This window comes from Phalacrocorax carbo, chromosome 1 (genome assembly GCF_963921805.1).
Source record: "Phalacrocorax carbo chromosome 1, bPhaCar2.1, whole genome shotgun sequence".
Taxonomy (NCBI): domain Eukaryota; kingdom Metazoa; phylum Chordata; class Aves; order Suliformes; family Phalacrocoracidae; genus Phalacrocorax; species Phalacrocorax carbo.
The window spans coordinates 30,492,326-30,509,865 of record NC_087513.1 but is presented as its reverse complement, the minus strand read 5'-3'; the positions used below and the strand labels follow the sequence as shown (position 1 = coordinate 30,509,865).

Genomic DNA, 17,540 nt, shown 5'->3' with positions numbered 1-17,540 from the left:
TAAAGCAAAGGAAATTTATGTGGGCAGAAACTGCAGGCCTAGGCACAAAAGACCAATGACTTATGATATGAGCCCCATGAAACTTCTGAACTTAAAGTATGTGTACCCTATTTTGCAGCTGAAGAGGCTTGGAAATTAAGAGAGAATAAAAACATCAAAGCTTACAATGCAGGCTAAAGGAGCAACAGATTATTTAAGATCTTTCTTCAATGGCTTTAGTAAGACTAAAAACTCTAGCACTGTGTTGAGAAAAGAAAAGGAAATCTTGAAATGGTTTCCCAAATGAAAAACAAAATCTTTACAGTAACAGAGGCAAGTCAACAGGAGAGATTAAGAAAATAGAAAGACAATTTAAAAAGGTAAAGCTTAAACATATTCAACATGAACAAATGCTGCAATATGAATTTCATAATACTTCGTGCCTGAATGCAGAAAAAGAAAAAATCAGTGAAGTCTGGTTTAGAGTACTATCAGCAGTACTACTATGGAAATCAAAGACTGCACATAAAAGAAAAATAAAATGAACCATATATTTTTACATGACAATACATATCTTTCATTCGGTTGATACTCTGCATGTGTCTCCTATAAACTAGCTGTCTCCACTGGCCGCTTTAAATTAATTCATAACATCAAGAAAAATAGGCACAGTCTAACGAACTTTTCCAACAGTATTTGCAATTTGTATTCTCAGGAGTCTTTTCCTTTCAACTTAGCTTCCTCTGAGTTCACAATCTAAAAATCAGAAGTAGAAGAAAGTTCACCAGAGTCTCGCATTTGTAAAGTGTATCATCCTAATTCATAGGAGCATTTCAGAAGTGTAATCTATGTCCAAATCTAATTAAAGCAATATCAGTGATATACTTAACACTGAGCTCTAGTTTTCTTTTAAGAGTAAATATCATATGCTTACATGGAGATTATAAACCTTTAAACAGTAAATACACATTTTTGCCAAAGAATGCAAAACTGCAATTGACCTTTACCTTAACATTGGGGTTTTTTAAGGCAAATCCTCTGTACCATCCTGTGAAGAAAGAACATTTTGCTTTTTAAAGTATGCAAATCATTTCCGTATGTAAAACAGACTTCATCTTTCCCTTGTGGACTGATATAACAATTGCACAGTGCTGTCAGACTGCATTCATTTAAAAGACTCTCCATACAAAGAAAGGTATTTTGTTTAAACCAGCTCATATCCAGATAATTTAATTCACAAAATTTCAGGAATTACTCTTTAACCCTGTATCCCCAAATGCTTCTAACAATGTAACCCAGGTGTATTTTGCACTTGACATCGCACCGGATAAAATAGAAATGGTTTCATATTCCCTTGAAACATTTACAAATCATTTTAGGACTTCATGTTCTAAATCTATCAACCACATTACTATACAAAATTCATAATACACCTGATTCAAAAGTCGAGATCCTATGCCTTCTGTAAGAAACTTTCTTACAAGGTTAATAGTATATAACCCTGATATGAAACAAAAAAATACCTATATAATCCTAAACGATCAAAAAAATCATACTGACAGACAAGCTTAGAGTAATGTATTAAGGAGTAGGATTATGAAAAAAATGCAACTTTATTTCTCCTACACTAATAACAGACATTTGCCGAAATCATGTTTGTATTCTCCAACTCTGAACAGAGGCAGAAGAGAATGCTTACACTGCTTTAAGATTTAAACTGATGACTTTGAATTAATTCAAAAGGGTCCTGCTGGCAGCCAGGCTTCCCTTGGAAATACCAAGAAAGCAGAGGAGTGACAATGAGAACTCCTTGCCGTTTTAACTGTTACCCTCTATGAATGTTTATTAAACAGAGGGATTAAATAAAAAGAATGAACTGCAAGTTAATTATTATAGGGATTAGAGCTCACTGGAATTGTGAAAAAAATGAAGAGGCCAGAATGTGTTATATTATTGATTTCAAAAATGTGTTAATTAAACAAAATAAATGAATAGTAATGGGGTTCAAATCAACACTATACAAAACTTCATTATCACTGGAGTTCCAGCCTGTGAACTCACCATCACATTTCTCTAATATTTGAACGGTGTCTCCAATCTCCAGTGATAGGCCATGTGGGACCGTCCCTCGAAAACCAGCTATTACTGAAAAAGATAATAAGTTTCAATTATTTACAACATTAAAATATAAAGTATTATTCCTCATGTTAACAAAAACAGTATAACAACAGGGGAAGTTAAGTGCTAGAACAAACAGGCTTACTGAAATTTAATAAGCTGTAGAAAGAATCAGAGGTTAAGCCACTCTTATGAGCAGAAAATTTCAAATACAGGACTTGGAAAAAACCCGAAACACTTACAGACCTACTATATATGAATGGAAAGCTTGTACTGCAGAACACTGTTAGCTAGACCATACCCACCCTGAAGGACAGAAAGTGTTTTATTCCAAATGCTCACACTAGCACATATCAAACCTCAGAATTTTGCAAGCTGAAGTACCAGTATTTTTGTTGCCACCTATACCACCCACAAACCCAAAAGGAAAACGTTATTTCACATTCTCTTAATGGATGCTATAGACCCAACACTCCATATAATCCCAAATGTGAGGAAATGGTTAGGGGGTGGAGACCAGTAAAGTGTTCTGTTCACTAAATTATGTTAAGTACACTCAGAGTCTCCCCTGCAGCCTCTCCGAAGCCAGTAAAGCCCAGGTCATAAGCTCAGGCTGGGACAAGAGCTACAGAAACAGGCTTCCATTGCTGGAGATAAACGATGCCTCAGAAACAAATTTTACAATGGTCAAATTTTAAGTCTTATATTGTTAGTGCTAAAAAATAGCCAGCTATTTTTTTTGCTCAGAACAAAAATACAATTCTCAAAAGCCACTCAAAATGTACATTCCTACAAATGCTAAAAATTCATTAACATACTCAATAGCAGTTCAGCTATTCAACCCTTTGCTTACTGTATCTGAAATTCTGAATTAAGTTATTGCCTAATTCAGGTTATGAGACCAAGCAGTAGCAATTTTAATTCTCTGCATCGTAATATTCTTTTGGAGCTTAATCTTGAAGTTGAAAAGGAAAGCGACCTTCTACCAATATCCTCAGGGCATGATGCACAAAATTACTTAGTGGCCTGACAGCAGTCTTGCTGCTGTCAAATATCTATCCATCTAGATAGGAAAACCCAAACCTCACAGCAAACAAAAAATAAAAAATAATAATTAAAAAAAAAAAAACAAAACAAAAACAAAAAAAAAAACAAAACCACACCACCAACTCAGAGGTGTGAGAACAAATCTTCACATGTAGAAGCCAAAAGGAAACCCCGTGGGTGCAGACACGCATATAAAGTAACTACTCTTCCACCAGAGGACCTGCAAGGTTTTGAGTCACGGCAATCCATTTTGCTTTGTCGGAGGTCTTTCCCGCCACAGGCAGAGACTACGCTCAAACACAATATAACCCGTCATCCACAGCCTGTGCTTGTCACGTTGCTCGTCAAAGGCAGCAGGAGAGATTAGCTGTCAGCAACAATGAAAACTGAAAATTCATTTGTGAATCTTTGACAGAAAGTTCCAGATTTTAAAAGTAAACCAACAGGCTGTGGTTTATACTATAAGATAGCATCTATAAAAACGTACAAGAAGTACATTTTTGCCAAATCTTTCTCCAGAATCTGAAAGCTTCAAAACTCACTGAATTCAATCATCACTTCAATCATTGCTAAATCATCACTGTGCGTAACCCATGGTCTTTATCCCTTTGAAAAAACCCTGTGAGATTATGTGCCTGGTCAGTCCCTGGGAGTTTGATATAACATGTGACCAGTATTTGTAGCACTGAGCTTTCCACTCCCCAGCACAGGCATGTGTATCGACTCAATCTCTATTCATTTTGGTGCTCCTCCTACTCTCCAAGGTATTTACACAGAACTAAAAAAGCCTGAGATAAGCATTACGGAATAAAAAGAGCTGCTTTGGTTCCTCCACCACAATCAAGTGCACCATCTTTTAAGAGGGTTGATTGCCAGTCAGCATTTGTACATCGAAAAACCCTAAGAGTTGAAAAATGAGAGTTTTTCAAATAATTCTTATACAAATACCTAAAAATTAAGACAGCTTATCAACTATAAACAGGTTAAGATAAAACCAAAAGTCCCCAAATATCAATACGATGCATATCTAAGTTCCCCTGTGGCACTGGAATAACAGGAGTCATTCCAGTCACCTTTCTAGTTTGCAAGAAGCAAAACCGAATTATAAAGTCTACCAAAATAGCACCTACAGCCACTGAAATAAAATTAAGGAATTAACAGAAGCAGCATGCAAAACCAAACCAAACCCAACCCTTGTGCGCTATTACACTTGTGAGATGTCTTATTTTTAACCTCCATGAGATAAAAAGAATGACAGTCATTTTCTCCTTAAGAGCCAATATATCCTGTCACATTGTTGTGACCTGACTTTGCAGTGACATTCAGTTTTTATTACTTAGTTACTAGATTTGTTAAAGATTTTTTTATTTTTTTCTTTTTTTTTTTAAAGATAAAATTTAAAAACCTTTTAGGGAAAAAAAAAAAAAAAGATTGAAATCTGACATAGTGTAGTAAATGGCTAGAATCCATTTCAGAGCACGTATGGAAGAAAAAAATTATACCTTGAAATATCTTCTAGAAAGATAGATCGCAGAGTACCAAAAAAAGAAAGAAAGAAACGAGGGCATCACCTGTACCACTGAGCCAGCACATACACCTGATCCACTTGTAAAACTCTGGCTGGATTCTTGCGGAGGTCTTGCAGTGAGGTCAGGCTTAAAACAGGCAGCCTGTGGTCTTTAGCAATGCCACTCAAAACAAAAGAAAGTGCACTGCAGAGCAGCAGAGAATTCAATGCAAATCACAGGAATCCACAGCTAAACTTATCACGCAAATGTTTAGTCGGCTAACTTTCTACTAGTTAGGTCACATTACAGAACTGGGACTGAGACAGAAGGTGGCTATTCATGTCTTTTTTTAGTTTATCTGTGGGGTATATACATAAGTAGTCTACACGGAGGGTAACGATGAAGTTATGGAAGAAGGTCATTACAGTTCCACCAGAGAAGACACCAGGGTTCAGCAGTTCAGCTAGCCCACACGGTTCTTAACCAAGCTTTGATATAAATTTGATGTACCGAACCTCTTGCCCTTTCCTCCAAAGATCAAATTGTTCTGCAACGTTTTGCAGATGCTCCTTAATTCTTTCTCCTAGTAGTGGTAAGTATATAGTTAATCACTCTGCAGTGACCGTGGCTTAAAGTGTTCTCAAACTAACTTGAGAGCAGTAGACATTTATCATACTAATAGAACTGGACTTTTAACATATACAGCATTCACTGAGCCACATGCATCAAATATGCCCCATTTTCATTTTTATAACAACAGGAGCTGGTGTGGTTATCACCTTCTCTAACTTCCACTGCAACTGGATAGCAGCGACCTTAGAAAAGGAGGACAGTCAGGAGAAGAGAAATCCACTCCGAATATAGCTCACCTACCAATATCTCCAGTCTTTGCAGCCCACAGGCATGTCCCCAGGAAGCTAAGTATCAAAAGCACTTACATCTAGGTACATACTTTTGTCATTGTAGTACCTGAAGGTCATATAAATGTCCTGTTTGTGTTTCAAGCACAGGCATAGTGATTGATGTCCTCTTCAATCACCTCTCAGCCACAGGAGAAATGTGGAACTCCACAATAAAAGTTTGTAGGATATATTCTCAGAAGTGTTTCAGAAACTGAGTTCAAATACAGCAGCTGGCTGGCATTATTAAATATTTCCTTGCTGCCAAAGGGTACTCAGAGGATAAGAAAGCAAGACAACAACACAGGACGCAAACCCCTAATCCATACAGAAGGTGAAGTCATATGGTGAGAACTACAGTGACGTCCAATATTAAAGCAGCTTTGAGTTTAACACCAAGCTTAAAATTTTTAGGGTATCGCAAGTGCAATGAATCCAAAGTGATGAAACAACCCATTCTGTGAGAACTATGGAGAGAGAATCAGAAAGAGAAGAACCTTTATGAGATAACCAGTTAAGTTACCTGTCTGTGATGAACTGCTAAAATTAATCAAATGTGCTAATATTTTCTTAATATACTACTTCTACATTTCAAAACAACAGGGTCAGTTCAATCAAGAAGGTGACATAAAACCTTACAAGACATCCTTTCAGAAAGTTTTTCTCTACAAAGACATGTGTGAATAATTGGAAAGAGGTTTCCAATCCTTACCTTCATATCAGACCACCTCTGCAATTGGAAAAAGAGGAAAGAGAAGGAATAATCTGATGGAACTCTTATGTTCAGCTTCTCAAAAGAATCTTTCTGCTCGTATCCAAATCACTGCCTGCCTGTGCTCACTGACAGACAGTTTTACATATGCAAGCGCCTGGCTTATAAAAAGGTCAATCCAAACCCAAGGTCTTAATTAAAGCCTAAACTAAGGTTTTTTTTGGCGCAGGAACTCACCTTCTACTCATCTAAAGCACAAAGATGCTTCTTCTACCTGCAACCAGTGCATTCAAATCTTCCATGTAAGTTAGTGTTACAGACACGCATTGGAGATGCACCAAGAGCATGCTACGTTTCATGGCTGACCTGACTTTTTGTTTGTAAGATGAAAATGCCTCCCCCCAAGGGTCCAATGTGACATGGTGCTCAGGATGCCCCCGTCACAAGTTAAAGTTAAGCTCAACACTACAAAAGAAGACACAGAGTACACTGCAGTTTCTCATTGAGTAGCAGGACATACACCCCCACTTATAAAAGAGTCAATAACAGTAGAAGCAACGTCTACAACAACTGCAACTATGTCAAAAATGAGCGTTTGTACCACAATAGCAGAGTCAGGTTTCACATAATAAAAAACAGTCTTTCAACTGAAGTGGGGGGGAAGGATGCGGGGTAGAAAAAATGTAAATTACTTTAATAATTACTTGGCCATATTGTGTAGGCTAAATGCTGGACTGAAAAAAATAGACTCCAGTTCAATGCCCTAAGTCACGATGCCCCAGCTGTCAGAGATAGCATATGAACCACACAAAATTTGGTAAAAACACACTGGAAAATAACAGATCTGGAGGGTAGAAACACTGTGTCAGAGGGACTGGTTTTGATGGGGAGCAAGATGCTCCCATAGAAAAGGAACTGATTAGCTGGTAACAGTGGTGGGTGGCCCACTACAAGGTTTTGCTTGGGGTCATATTTTTAAAATTTTGATGCCTGAAAATGGAGAACTGCACATAAGAACTAATGAGGCAGACATTGTCGTTCCTTTCCTCCTAACAGATGACCAGAAGCTAATATTGATTCCAGATATTATCTGCTGTAATTGAAATCAGGTTCCTTCAGTGGCAAAAGCAATTTCTGAAGTTTTCACTCTGCACTTAAAGTGTCATTCTTTCACCAGACTGAGACTTTCAGGTACAACCATTTCAAGGCATTTCTTTTCTATTCAGCAGTTTAAAAAATAATCAGAAAAGCTGTAAGAAGAGACATCAGGGAGCTTCTGACATTATAAAGTTATTATATTAGTTAAAACAATAATTTACTATTGCATTTTTCTTTTATGATGGAAAATTGAGCTTGTTTTTATGCAGCTTTTTAGCTGATGAGTAATGATGTGTATATATTACCTTTGAGGAAGGGTTTGATTCAGTAGCCTTTATTGCAGAAATGTAAAAAACTATCCTTTGATATGTACTTATGGATAGTAAATACAGCAGACATCCGGCACTATAAGCAGCTGCAGAAAATGCAACATTAGAGAGCACACATCGTCAGGACAGCCATTAAGATGAAAAAAAAAAATTCAAACCAATGACTCTACCCAGGATACTGTTTGCAAATTCATGCCTGAAGCTACCCACCGCTGGCAAGCAACGCAAGCATCCAGCAGTACAGCTCTCAGTATTTTGTGGCACGGGGATCCCCTGAGCCAGACACAGTATTTCTGTGTTCAACAACCACTGATGGATTTTTCTTCTATGAATTAGTTTAACCAGGCTTTACACATATCATACTGTCCACAAACTCACAGTAAGCTTTCCAGTTTAAATATACTTCATGGAAAAGTGTCTTCCTTTTGTTTTACAGTGACACTTTAAAATTTCATTTCATGTTACCTTCTTCCAGTGGGAAAGTTTGAATAAGCAATCTCTTATCACCCTCTCTTCACCTTAGCTGTACCTTTTCCACGATGAAGCTTTTTCTCCTCAAAAGAAGCTGAAGAACCTTTTTAGATTTCTAAATAAGCAGAATTTTTAGAAGCGTAAACACACAGAGGCATGCAACTGCCGATGCAGAATGGCCAAAGCTTACTGTAAAAGGCCATCACGTGCACTGAGCTTTGCCTAGATATGAATTGATCTGGATGGAGTGGCATAATAGCAAAGCTACATGCTCATGCTTCTAATACACAAGTTAATTCGGGCATCTGTTCAGTAATGCATTGTGCTGCCTACAGATACCCTGGGAGGCTTGCTGCAAACCAAAAACCAAGCTAATGAAGATGGTAACAGAAAAACAGAGAGGGGGTGACGGTGGGGGGAATCAATCTAATCTCCTTTCAATAAACACAATATATGTGAATGTTAGCTTCAATAACAGAACTGATCCTTAAATCTCTTGCAGATTACTGAGGATAAACACTCTCAACTTTATATTGAAATGAAAGGATGTGAATTCTCTCGCCTGTATACGTACACCACAATTAAAAGAATCAAATGCATAACTCAGATGATGACAGTCCAGGACTCCTGAGCTATATGTGGCTTTTGAACATCAAGTGTTGCTCACGTGCAGCAGTGAACTGCTCTTAAGAGATGCATGCTTGCATGGAATTTTCCTAATAAGAACATTTATTTCACAGCTATTCATGAAAATACCTCAAGGCACATCAAAAAGAATGAAAACAGTTTGTATCTATGTCCATGCTTTGAAAATACTGTATAAAGTACAATACTTATACACAACAGTTCTTCACTTGTCTGAAAAACAAAACAAAACCATCTGGAATTTGTATTGCTAATAGCACCAGCTACCTCTACAGATAAGGCAAATGCCACGTCTGAAGTACACAAAGGACACAGAGCTGCAGTAGACTGTACTCCCTCCTGTGCTGGTCTCAACATCTGAATTCAGCAAGGTAATCACTTTCAAATCCCCGATTACAATGCTGCCAAAACCCACAGGACAATCCTAACACAGATAGTAAGTTTAGTGTGACTGCCTGAACATTTGTCAAGCTCTCCTCATTCTGCATCTCAGCTACAGGCAGGAACTCTATCCTCTCTTTGATAATGGCTTGATCGGTTCTCTCAATACCTGCAAACATTTTTGCTAACCCTTTCCTTTGGGTACCCTAGCTATTAGGCACTACATCTTAGAAAAGAGCACTAAAAGTAACAAGTGATGGCACCTATTTGCTGTTGAGAACGGCTGCTGATCTAGAACACCAAAGCTGGAATAATTCGGCATGTACTAACAGGATCCCTGTCCTTGCAGGTATGAGATTTCATTAATTGTTTTCTTCTTTCATCAAATAGCTAGTTAAGCCCTTTGTATTTCTTGAACTCCTGCTCCATCTTGTTATGTCTACATCTTTTCCCAGCTAAGAGCAATTTCTTGATTTGCATTAGTTCTGGAACCAGGAATTTAAAAGTAAAAAGGAAACAAAACAAACAGGTCTTTGCAAGTCTAGAAAATCTAGGACACCTTAGAGTCTATGAAGAGATGACACAGCTCCTCCCTATGAATTTGCTCAGGAGCATCCTTCACTACAGAAGTAATGTCAGCGTAAAACCTGTCAGAGGCATCACAGTAGAAAGCAAGTGTGACTCAGTACAAGCAGGTATAGATTCCATGCATTCAATCAAATTATAATAAAGGAACTATTCTACATGCAGCTCAACCAGCTGGTCTCACTTAAAATTCTCTAATGCAGAGCTACAGATGCAGTACTGATGCAGCGAAACTGCCGTCTTGAACAGTAAGTGTGGATTAAGGGTCATTTTCCTTCATCACTTGGAAACAGCAACAGCTTAAAAATCCAGCTAACAGAAAGCAGTGAGTGGAAAAGTAGATTATGTTAAGATGACATTATCTATGAGAACAACATTTTTTAGTTAAAAATAACTATGTTATTCACTATGACTTTTATTAAGACTAAGTATTTCCAAAGTTCCAAGCATTTGCAAACCTTGTTAAGTCATTGCCTTGATTTTTAATAGTATGATCAAGGAAAAGAGTTATTGCTATTTAACTTTAACTTGAAAAAGCCTTCATGTTTTCTCTATAGCCTTTGGGAAACCCAAGTTTCTGATTCAAATCACAAATAAACCACCAGAGTTTTTTATATCTTCCTGTGCCAGTTAATGTATTCACAGCACAAGTGCTTCATCTGAGGTCCATCAAAGCCAATAAAGCCCTGTGATCGCAGATACCAGATCTCATGACAACTCTTCAGCACGTTTTGGACCTCGTTAAACCTCCAAAAAGTTAAATTTAAGAGACAAAGTTCTACACAATTCCAAATCCAGATCCATGGTGATACGTTTGCATATGCCAGGAGGTTCACTGGCTACTTGTCATACCCCTACAAAGCCAGCAGAAATTGAACAGAAAAATTAAATGCCTCACATAATTATAAACACAGGAGAAATCTCCCAGAAAACACTTAACTTTTTCACAATACAAATATGGTTATTTTAAAGTAGGTCTTGAATAGATTAGGATGTCCTTGCAATTTCATGCTAACTTAATGTGAGAACACTGGCTATGGTCCAAAGTCTAAGACCACATATTTCCTATTCTCCTCTTTCCTCCCCAAAAGCATTATACACAACATGCTGCTCTGAACTTAGGGGCGCATAATTTCATAGCCTTTAATGAACTGCCAGTAGCACCATGCAAACCCAAGCTCAGAAGAGCTGTAGTCTTGTCAACTGCAAAGAAAACAAGACCACTGTGCAAGCTGCAGCATTACTCCTCACCAGCTATCAGAGTCACCCAAGGGGAACACAGACAACAGTACAGCAGCTGAGAAACTCCATGTGTCTGGTATCAGAGAGTTTGGCAAATGAGACTCATATCCCCTTGATATTTCACTGTTTACTCCTATTCAAGTAATAAATAACATTCAAGGACACCAAGAAAAGCAGAGCACAAGTTTTCTTCACCAACACGAAACAGACAGAGCACCCATCTTCTACAGTAAAATTTTTCTAACAGACAGGTTCATCAAATAACCTTTTAAATTAACCACTGCCCAGTTTTGTTCGCTTGCCTTTGGAAGAGCAGGTTTCACTCTGTACTTGATGTGCCATCGGTGGAAGGCAAGTAAAAAACACCATTGGAAAATGAGTGGAAGTCAAACACAAGCATACACAAATTAAAAAAAAAAGAAATCAACACATCTTGCAATCTTCAATGCCATTACTTTTCAGCTTGTCTGGTATCATTAGATTTCAGATGAGTTTTAGTCCCCATGTAATCTGTGTTTCTCTGACAATCAACCATTTCTTTATAAATTTAAGTATTTTTATTTTACCAGTAAGAGTTCTATTTATTTTGATTTTAACCTACCTGCAATGCCATCTTTAGCATTTTATAACTCTAGAAATTATTCTGACTTTGTAAGCTATGAGCCTTAATGACATTGCTACTCACAATGCTTATTTATTTAATGTCAATCTTTTGCTGCACATCACAAAATTACTGGAATATGACATTTCCTCTGTAATGAAACAAAAACCCTACCAACTCATGCAATAAACAAATTGCACAATCTAGCTAACGATAAAAATACACTGTCATTCTGAGCTTCTGCAGCCTGTCCTACAAGTCAGCCAATTCTCTGTAGATACAAACTCAGCATCAGAAAACTTCTTGAAAGACAAGACAGTCTGACAAGGTGTGGAATTAAGGGCAACTGAGGAAGACAAAGATTACAGATCACTTACAAGGAGCCTGGCACATGTTTTTTATCTTAAATGAGGCAGAACTTTCTTGATCTAGTGCTACTGAGAGGCGTTTCAAATACACTGGAATACAGCTATCACGACTAGTAAAGCAGAACTACCTTCTCCTATGAAAATCTTCAGAAACTGCTGAACACAAGTTTAAACATCCCACTCTGGCTTTAAACTGGTTTATTAGGTTTAATGGTTGGAAATAACCACTGAACTTTTTGGCCTGATTTCAATAGTTGAGCCAGCAGAACTGAGTGTATTTAGCCCTGCAGAGTTTCATCACTAGTCCATAATCTCTGTAAAGTTAAAACTTCAGGGATATTTAACATAATCCAGCATGTATCTTAAAATGGATGACCAAACAAAAACGTAACAAGTGCATACACTTTTTTCCTAATCAAAGCTCTGAAGAACTAAGAAACCTACCTGGATGTATACTTTTAACAGTATTCTCTGTGATGTTACAGTGCACTTCCAGAAATACATCTGTAGGAACCTCTTGAAAAAATCAGAACCTTCACATTCTGCTGACACTTGCTTAAGAATAGTGGCTGTTACTCCAAAATCAAGGGTGAAGAGAGTTTAGGTTCAGTTGGTGGCTGTTTAGGAAAGCACACAACAGCATGAGAAATATGTATCTGAAAAGTATATGTAACTGATTAGGATAATGAAGATTGCTGATGAGGGGGTTCTGTTTGATGTGATGGGGGAAGGAGGTGTATGAGCAAACAGTCCCCTTTAAATGTTTATATTTTGATTCACTGCTGCATCTTAACATTTATCTTTTTATGTACAAGTACTTCAGGAGACAAGATGATTCTTTTGATTTTTAACGCCCTGGGAGAGTCACTAAAAATAGCTGCCATTTTAACAGTTCTCTCCTTATCCCTTCCTCTAGATTGGCACAGAAGCCTAGGAATATCTTTGGGATACCACAGGTCTAGGAAAGCATGGAAAATGGTGATGCATTTCTGAAAAATTAGTACTGGGAGACACCTGTTATCATCCTGTACCATGAAATACTTCCTTAGTATACTGGTCAAGGTCTTGACAAGCAACTTGAAAGTCCCAGGCAAACCGGACACAGGTACTTCTTTTCTTTTAGTATTAGGGAGTTTTCCCATTCTTCCACAGATGAAAAAAAAACTACAGGGCTCTCTCCTGAAACTCTTAAAAATCCACAAGAAGTAAAAACTTTATTCTGTAAATAATAAAAATGAGCAGAGACAGGTAAAAAGACATGTAGCAGCCCAGTGCCTGCCAGCAGGTTAGGAACAAAGCTGAAATAAGCTACCTCAAATCAAGCAGATTTGTAACCTATCCACTTGGCCCCTGTCCACACCATTAAGCCACATTATGCACTTGTTTTGCACTGAACTGAGGTACAAAAGTCACAGACTTAAAGGAAAAGAAGCTGCCAAACGGCACTTGAAAGGGGCATGGATGAGACAGGGCATGAAGGGAAATGAAAGTCAAGGCAAAACCAGTAGCAAGGAAGAGCAGAGCCTCCTCCCAGAAGGCTGCTGCCCTAGAAAGGGCCTCTCCCAGGAAGGGACAGCAAACAAACAGCAACCCCAGGGCTAGACCGGCCACAGTGTCACAAGTCATCAAGAGGGCCGTCACATCACACACAGCTGATATCATTATTATGCTAATTTAAAATAATTGGTTTTCTTAAATACTGTTTTCCCCCTACAATTAATAGCCTCCTGGGGATCCAGGTAGAATAAAAAAAGGCATCATGGGATTTATCCAGCATCTGAGGAAAGGAGAGGACAAAGTTGTGTTTTCCTCCCATGCCTGAAAAGCCCTTCTGAAACAAGAATATGAAACTCGAGCAGAAGACCCCTTGCAGAAAGAGATTCTACAAATAAGTAAATTTTATTCAAATTAACATTTACTAAGTAATTACTAAGTAATAAGCCATGGTGATCATACATACCTTTGGTTGTTATGCATGTGGTTATACAAACTATTTGGTCAGGCAGTGGAGAGTGAATTGACTTTTACCATTTTATTTTTAACAGCTGCCTTCAGAAGTTGTTTCCTAATTCATTGGGCTTTTTGTATGAACACTATTAGAAAGGGAGTATAATTCAGAAACTAATTGGCAGGAATAAATCACCCAGACCTTGCCATTGTCAGTTACAAAAACCAAAACAATAATTGCATATGTGACTGTACCATAAAATATCTTGTCAGTATCCTGCAGTTAATGCACAAAACTCTTCTTTCAGAGTCCAGCAGTAACATCACCCATAGGAGGAGCAAGATACACCAAGCAGGTAAGTCAGGGCTTTTATTTGCATCAGGAGGACCACTTCTACCCTATCCCACACTCTGTCTCAAAGGTCAATGCTTCAGATAACAGCTACTTAACTACAGTTAAGATATAAGCAAAACTTTTCTTAATCAGAGTCAGTGTGTGGCAAGTGGCACACGAAAACCAATGCAGAGTGTGATCAAAGCTCCAAAGCATATATACCCTTTGGAAGTCTCCAAGAACCATATTTTCCTGATTTCTTACACATTTTCCCAACATAGGACTAATGGACAGGTAAGAGACATGCCTGGATCCAGCTTGACAGTTATTCAGTTCCTCTACTCCAGTTTCTGATATCAACTTCAGCTTAAGTAGCAATATACAGGTGTTGAAAATTAGTAAGTTAGACAATCAGTAGACTGCAAGGATGGTTTTAAAATTGAGCAAGAGAAGCCCTTAGGACTGATAAGATGAACATCATGTGGCATGACTACTATATGGTTATTTCTTCTTCTTAAACAAAATATTTTTAAAACTACTGAAAAAAATCAGCTGCTGAGAACCAAGCCAAATGCTGAATCTGAAGATGGCTAAGCACAAACATACTTTAAAAACAACAGTAACTTTCCTTAGACTCATCTAGCTTTAAAACAAATGTATGATTTAGTACTTCTGCATTATTCCCTTTCCCTCTTCTCAAAAACTCATTTGCCTGAGACTTCTGAATTTAAGTAGTTGAGATACCAACTCAAACATAGAATAACTGGGAGCACCACACATGAATAAACACTGTTTTGGACTTGATTCAGCAGCAGGTTTTGATCCATATCATAATCCTACTCACTAATTAAAACTATTGCAGGTGTGTAAATAACCAATAGCACACCTAGCCTGTAATGGGTTTAAACTTCCTAGCAGCAATTTTAAGAGACAAAAAATGTGATTTTTCTTCAATTATGGAGTAGGAAAGAATTTGCAACCCAATACACAGTTAAATTTGGGGAGGAAGAGGAAAGTAAGAGGCATACCAGGGCTTGCAACATTGCTTCTAACTTTCTTAAACAACTTAGTATATTCAACTCACTTATAAAAATATGCAGTTTATGAACTCTAAAATTACAATCCCAATTAAAAGAAATCTCTTTTTCACTTCACTAGGATTATCTGAAAAGTCAGCCAGCAATAACTGCTGGGCTCGCACTGAAATTCATTAGTTCCAACAAGCAGCAATGTTAATGGATAAGAGAATTACACTCATTGGCAGTTTGGTTACTTCTTGTGCCAGAAAGAGATACCACTACTTGACCAACATAATCCAACCTAATCCTTGAAGGTTTGCATGTAAACCACTGAAGTGTCACAGAAAGGAAACTCTATATGAGCAAAATCAGTGGTTATGACTTTTCATATGTGTTTTCAAAAATGTATGGAAATTAGACAATTTTATGCTTTTGGTCTCCAAAAGAATTGGACATATCAAGTGAGCCAAAACAGAATATTCTTGCTCAAGTACATCTTGTGGAATTTGCAGCCTTTATATTTCAGCTGTATTAGACATGAGAAAAGACAAACTATGAGTTTTATTTGGAAATACCCCTACCAACACTTCATCTTTTCTGAAAAAAAGCTGGCGTACTGATTATTAAATTAGATGTGTTTATTTTCATCTGCCCTACCGTTTCCATTTTACTGTTTCAATTCCTTCCCCTCCGTTTTTCTTTTTAAGGGCTGAAACAACCACCAACATTGGCACATAGCAAGCAACAACCAGTAAAAGGAATGATCACACAGTGATGGATGAATTAGGATTAAAAGTTAAACTCAAGAGATCTTTAATTTGTGCCTTTGTAAAAGCAGCACAGTAGTACCCAGGACACAGAAAGGGCCTGACGGTAAGCATGGAGATTGGTCTCCATTACAAATACTAAACTGATTAATGGAATTATTGTCATATAGGGCAAGTACATGCTGAATCAAGACTAAATATCATCTTAATGATTCAGCCTTGCTTTGCCCAGGTAGGGTTTTGAGCTGTGAATGTAGTCCAGCAGGACTCGGAATTTACATAAAATATTCAGGGTTGACCTGGTTTCATCAACGTTAGCCCTATTTAAAACTCGTACAGCCAGGACTGGGAGGCAGAATTAGGAGACAGGTCAACAGTGTTCTGGCTTTTATGTTTCAGGGTAGGTTTTTTTTCCCCTTTAATAATACCTGAAGTATATTTAATTTATTCCAAGATCACTGAAAGTATACCAAAGTATAGTAGAGCAAAACTAGGGCAATTCAGATGGACAAATTTTATCTCATGCCTCCTGAATTTAGGGTAGTACTGAACGAGATGCTTTCCAGATTTGAATTCTCCCTTATTAAAAAAACTCTTTCCAACTCTGGAAGCATAACTTTTGCAATTTAGAACTTCATGCTTAATTCTTTTTTTTTTTTTTTTCCCCAACTACAAAATTATTAATGCTTTCCAAAATTACAGATTATTCATAAACTACACTACAGGACCCATGTAGAATTTACATATGCTGATTTCTAGTAAAGTACCTTAAAGTAGCAACACAAGTGGCAAAATAGCCACAACTAGAATCACTTCAGTTGGAAAGGACCCTTAAGATCATCGAGTCCAACCATAAAATATACTACACTGTACTCACATATATTGTGCTGTACTATACCAGTTTCTCAGCAGAGTAATTAACTCATGCCTACTAGCCACACAAAGATATCTAAGGTATCTCCTGCTGAGGACCTGGGGACACTGGTGGATAGAAGGCTGGACACGAGCCAACAATGTGCACTCGCAGCCCAGAAAGCCAACTATATCCTGGGCTGCATCAAAAGAAGCATGGCCAGCAGGTCAAGGGAGGCGATTCTGCCCCTCTGCTCTGCTCTGGTGAGACCCCACCCGCAGTACTGCGTCCAGCACAGGAAGGACATGGACCTGTTGGAGTGGGTCCAGAGGAGGGACACAAAAATGATCAGAGGGATGGAACACCTCTCCTATGAAAAATGAGGGTGGTGAGGCACTGGAACAGGTTTCCCAGAGAAACTGTGGATGCCCCATCCCTGGATGGGTCCAAGGCCAGGTTAGATGGGGCTTTGAGCAACCTGGTCTAGTGGAAGGTGTCTCTGCCCAGGGCAGGGGGGTTGGAACTAGATGACCTTTAAGATCCCTTCCAGCCCAAACCATTCTATGATTCTAATCTTAATTTTGGTGTTCAAGAGAGGTCTTTCCAGGTCACTTTGGTATCTCTGCAAGGCACTACA

At 38.0% G+C, this 17,540-nt stretch overlaps 1 protein-coding gene across 4 annotated transcripts in view; it reads right to left on the bottom strand.

Moving 5' to 3' along the window:
* DOCK4 (dedicator of cytokinesis 4) overlaps positions 1–17,540 on the bottom strand; it is a 254,956-nt gene that overhangs the window by 165,930 nt on the left and 71,486 nt on the right. For all 4 annotated transcript variants that reach the window (XM_064447407.1, XM_064447417.1, XM_064447423.1 and 1 more), the window contains exons 2-3: positions 2,041–2,124; positions 987–1,027 (exon numbers count right to left, since the gene is read on the bottom strand). In XM_064447407.1, coding sequence (XP_064303477.1) covers positions 987–1,027; positions 2,041–2,124 — 125 coding nt within the window. The remainder of the gene's footprint in view (positions 1–986; positions 1,028–2,040; positions 2,125–17,540) is intronic.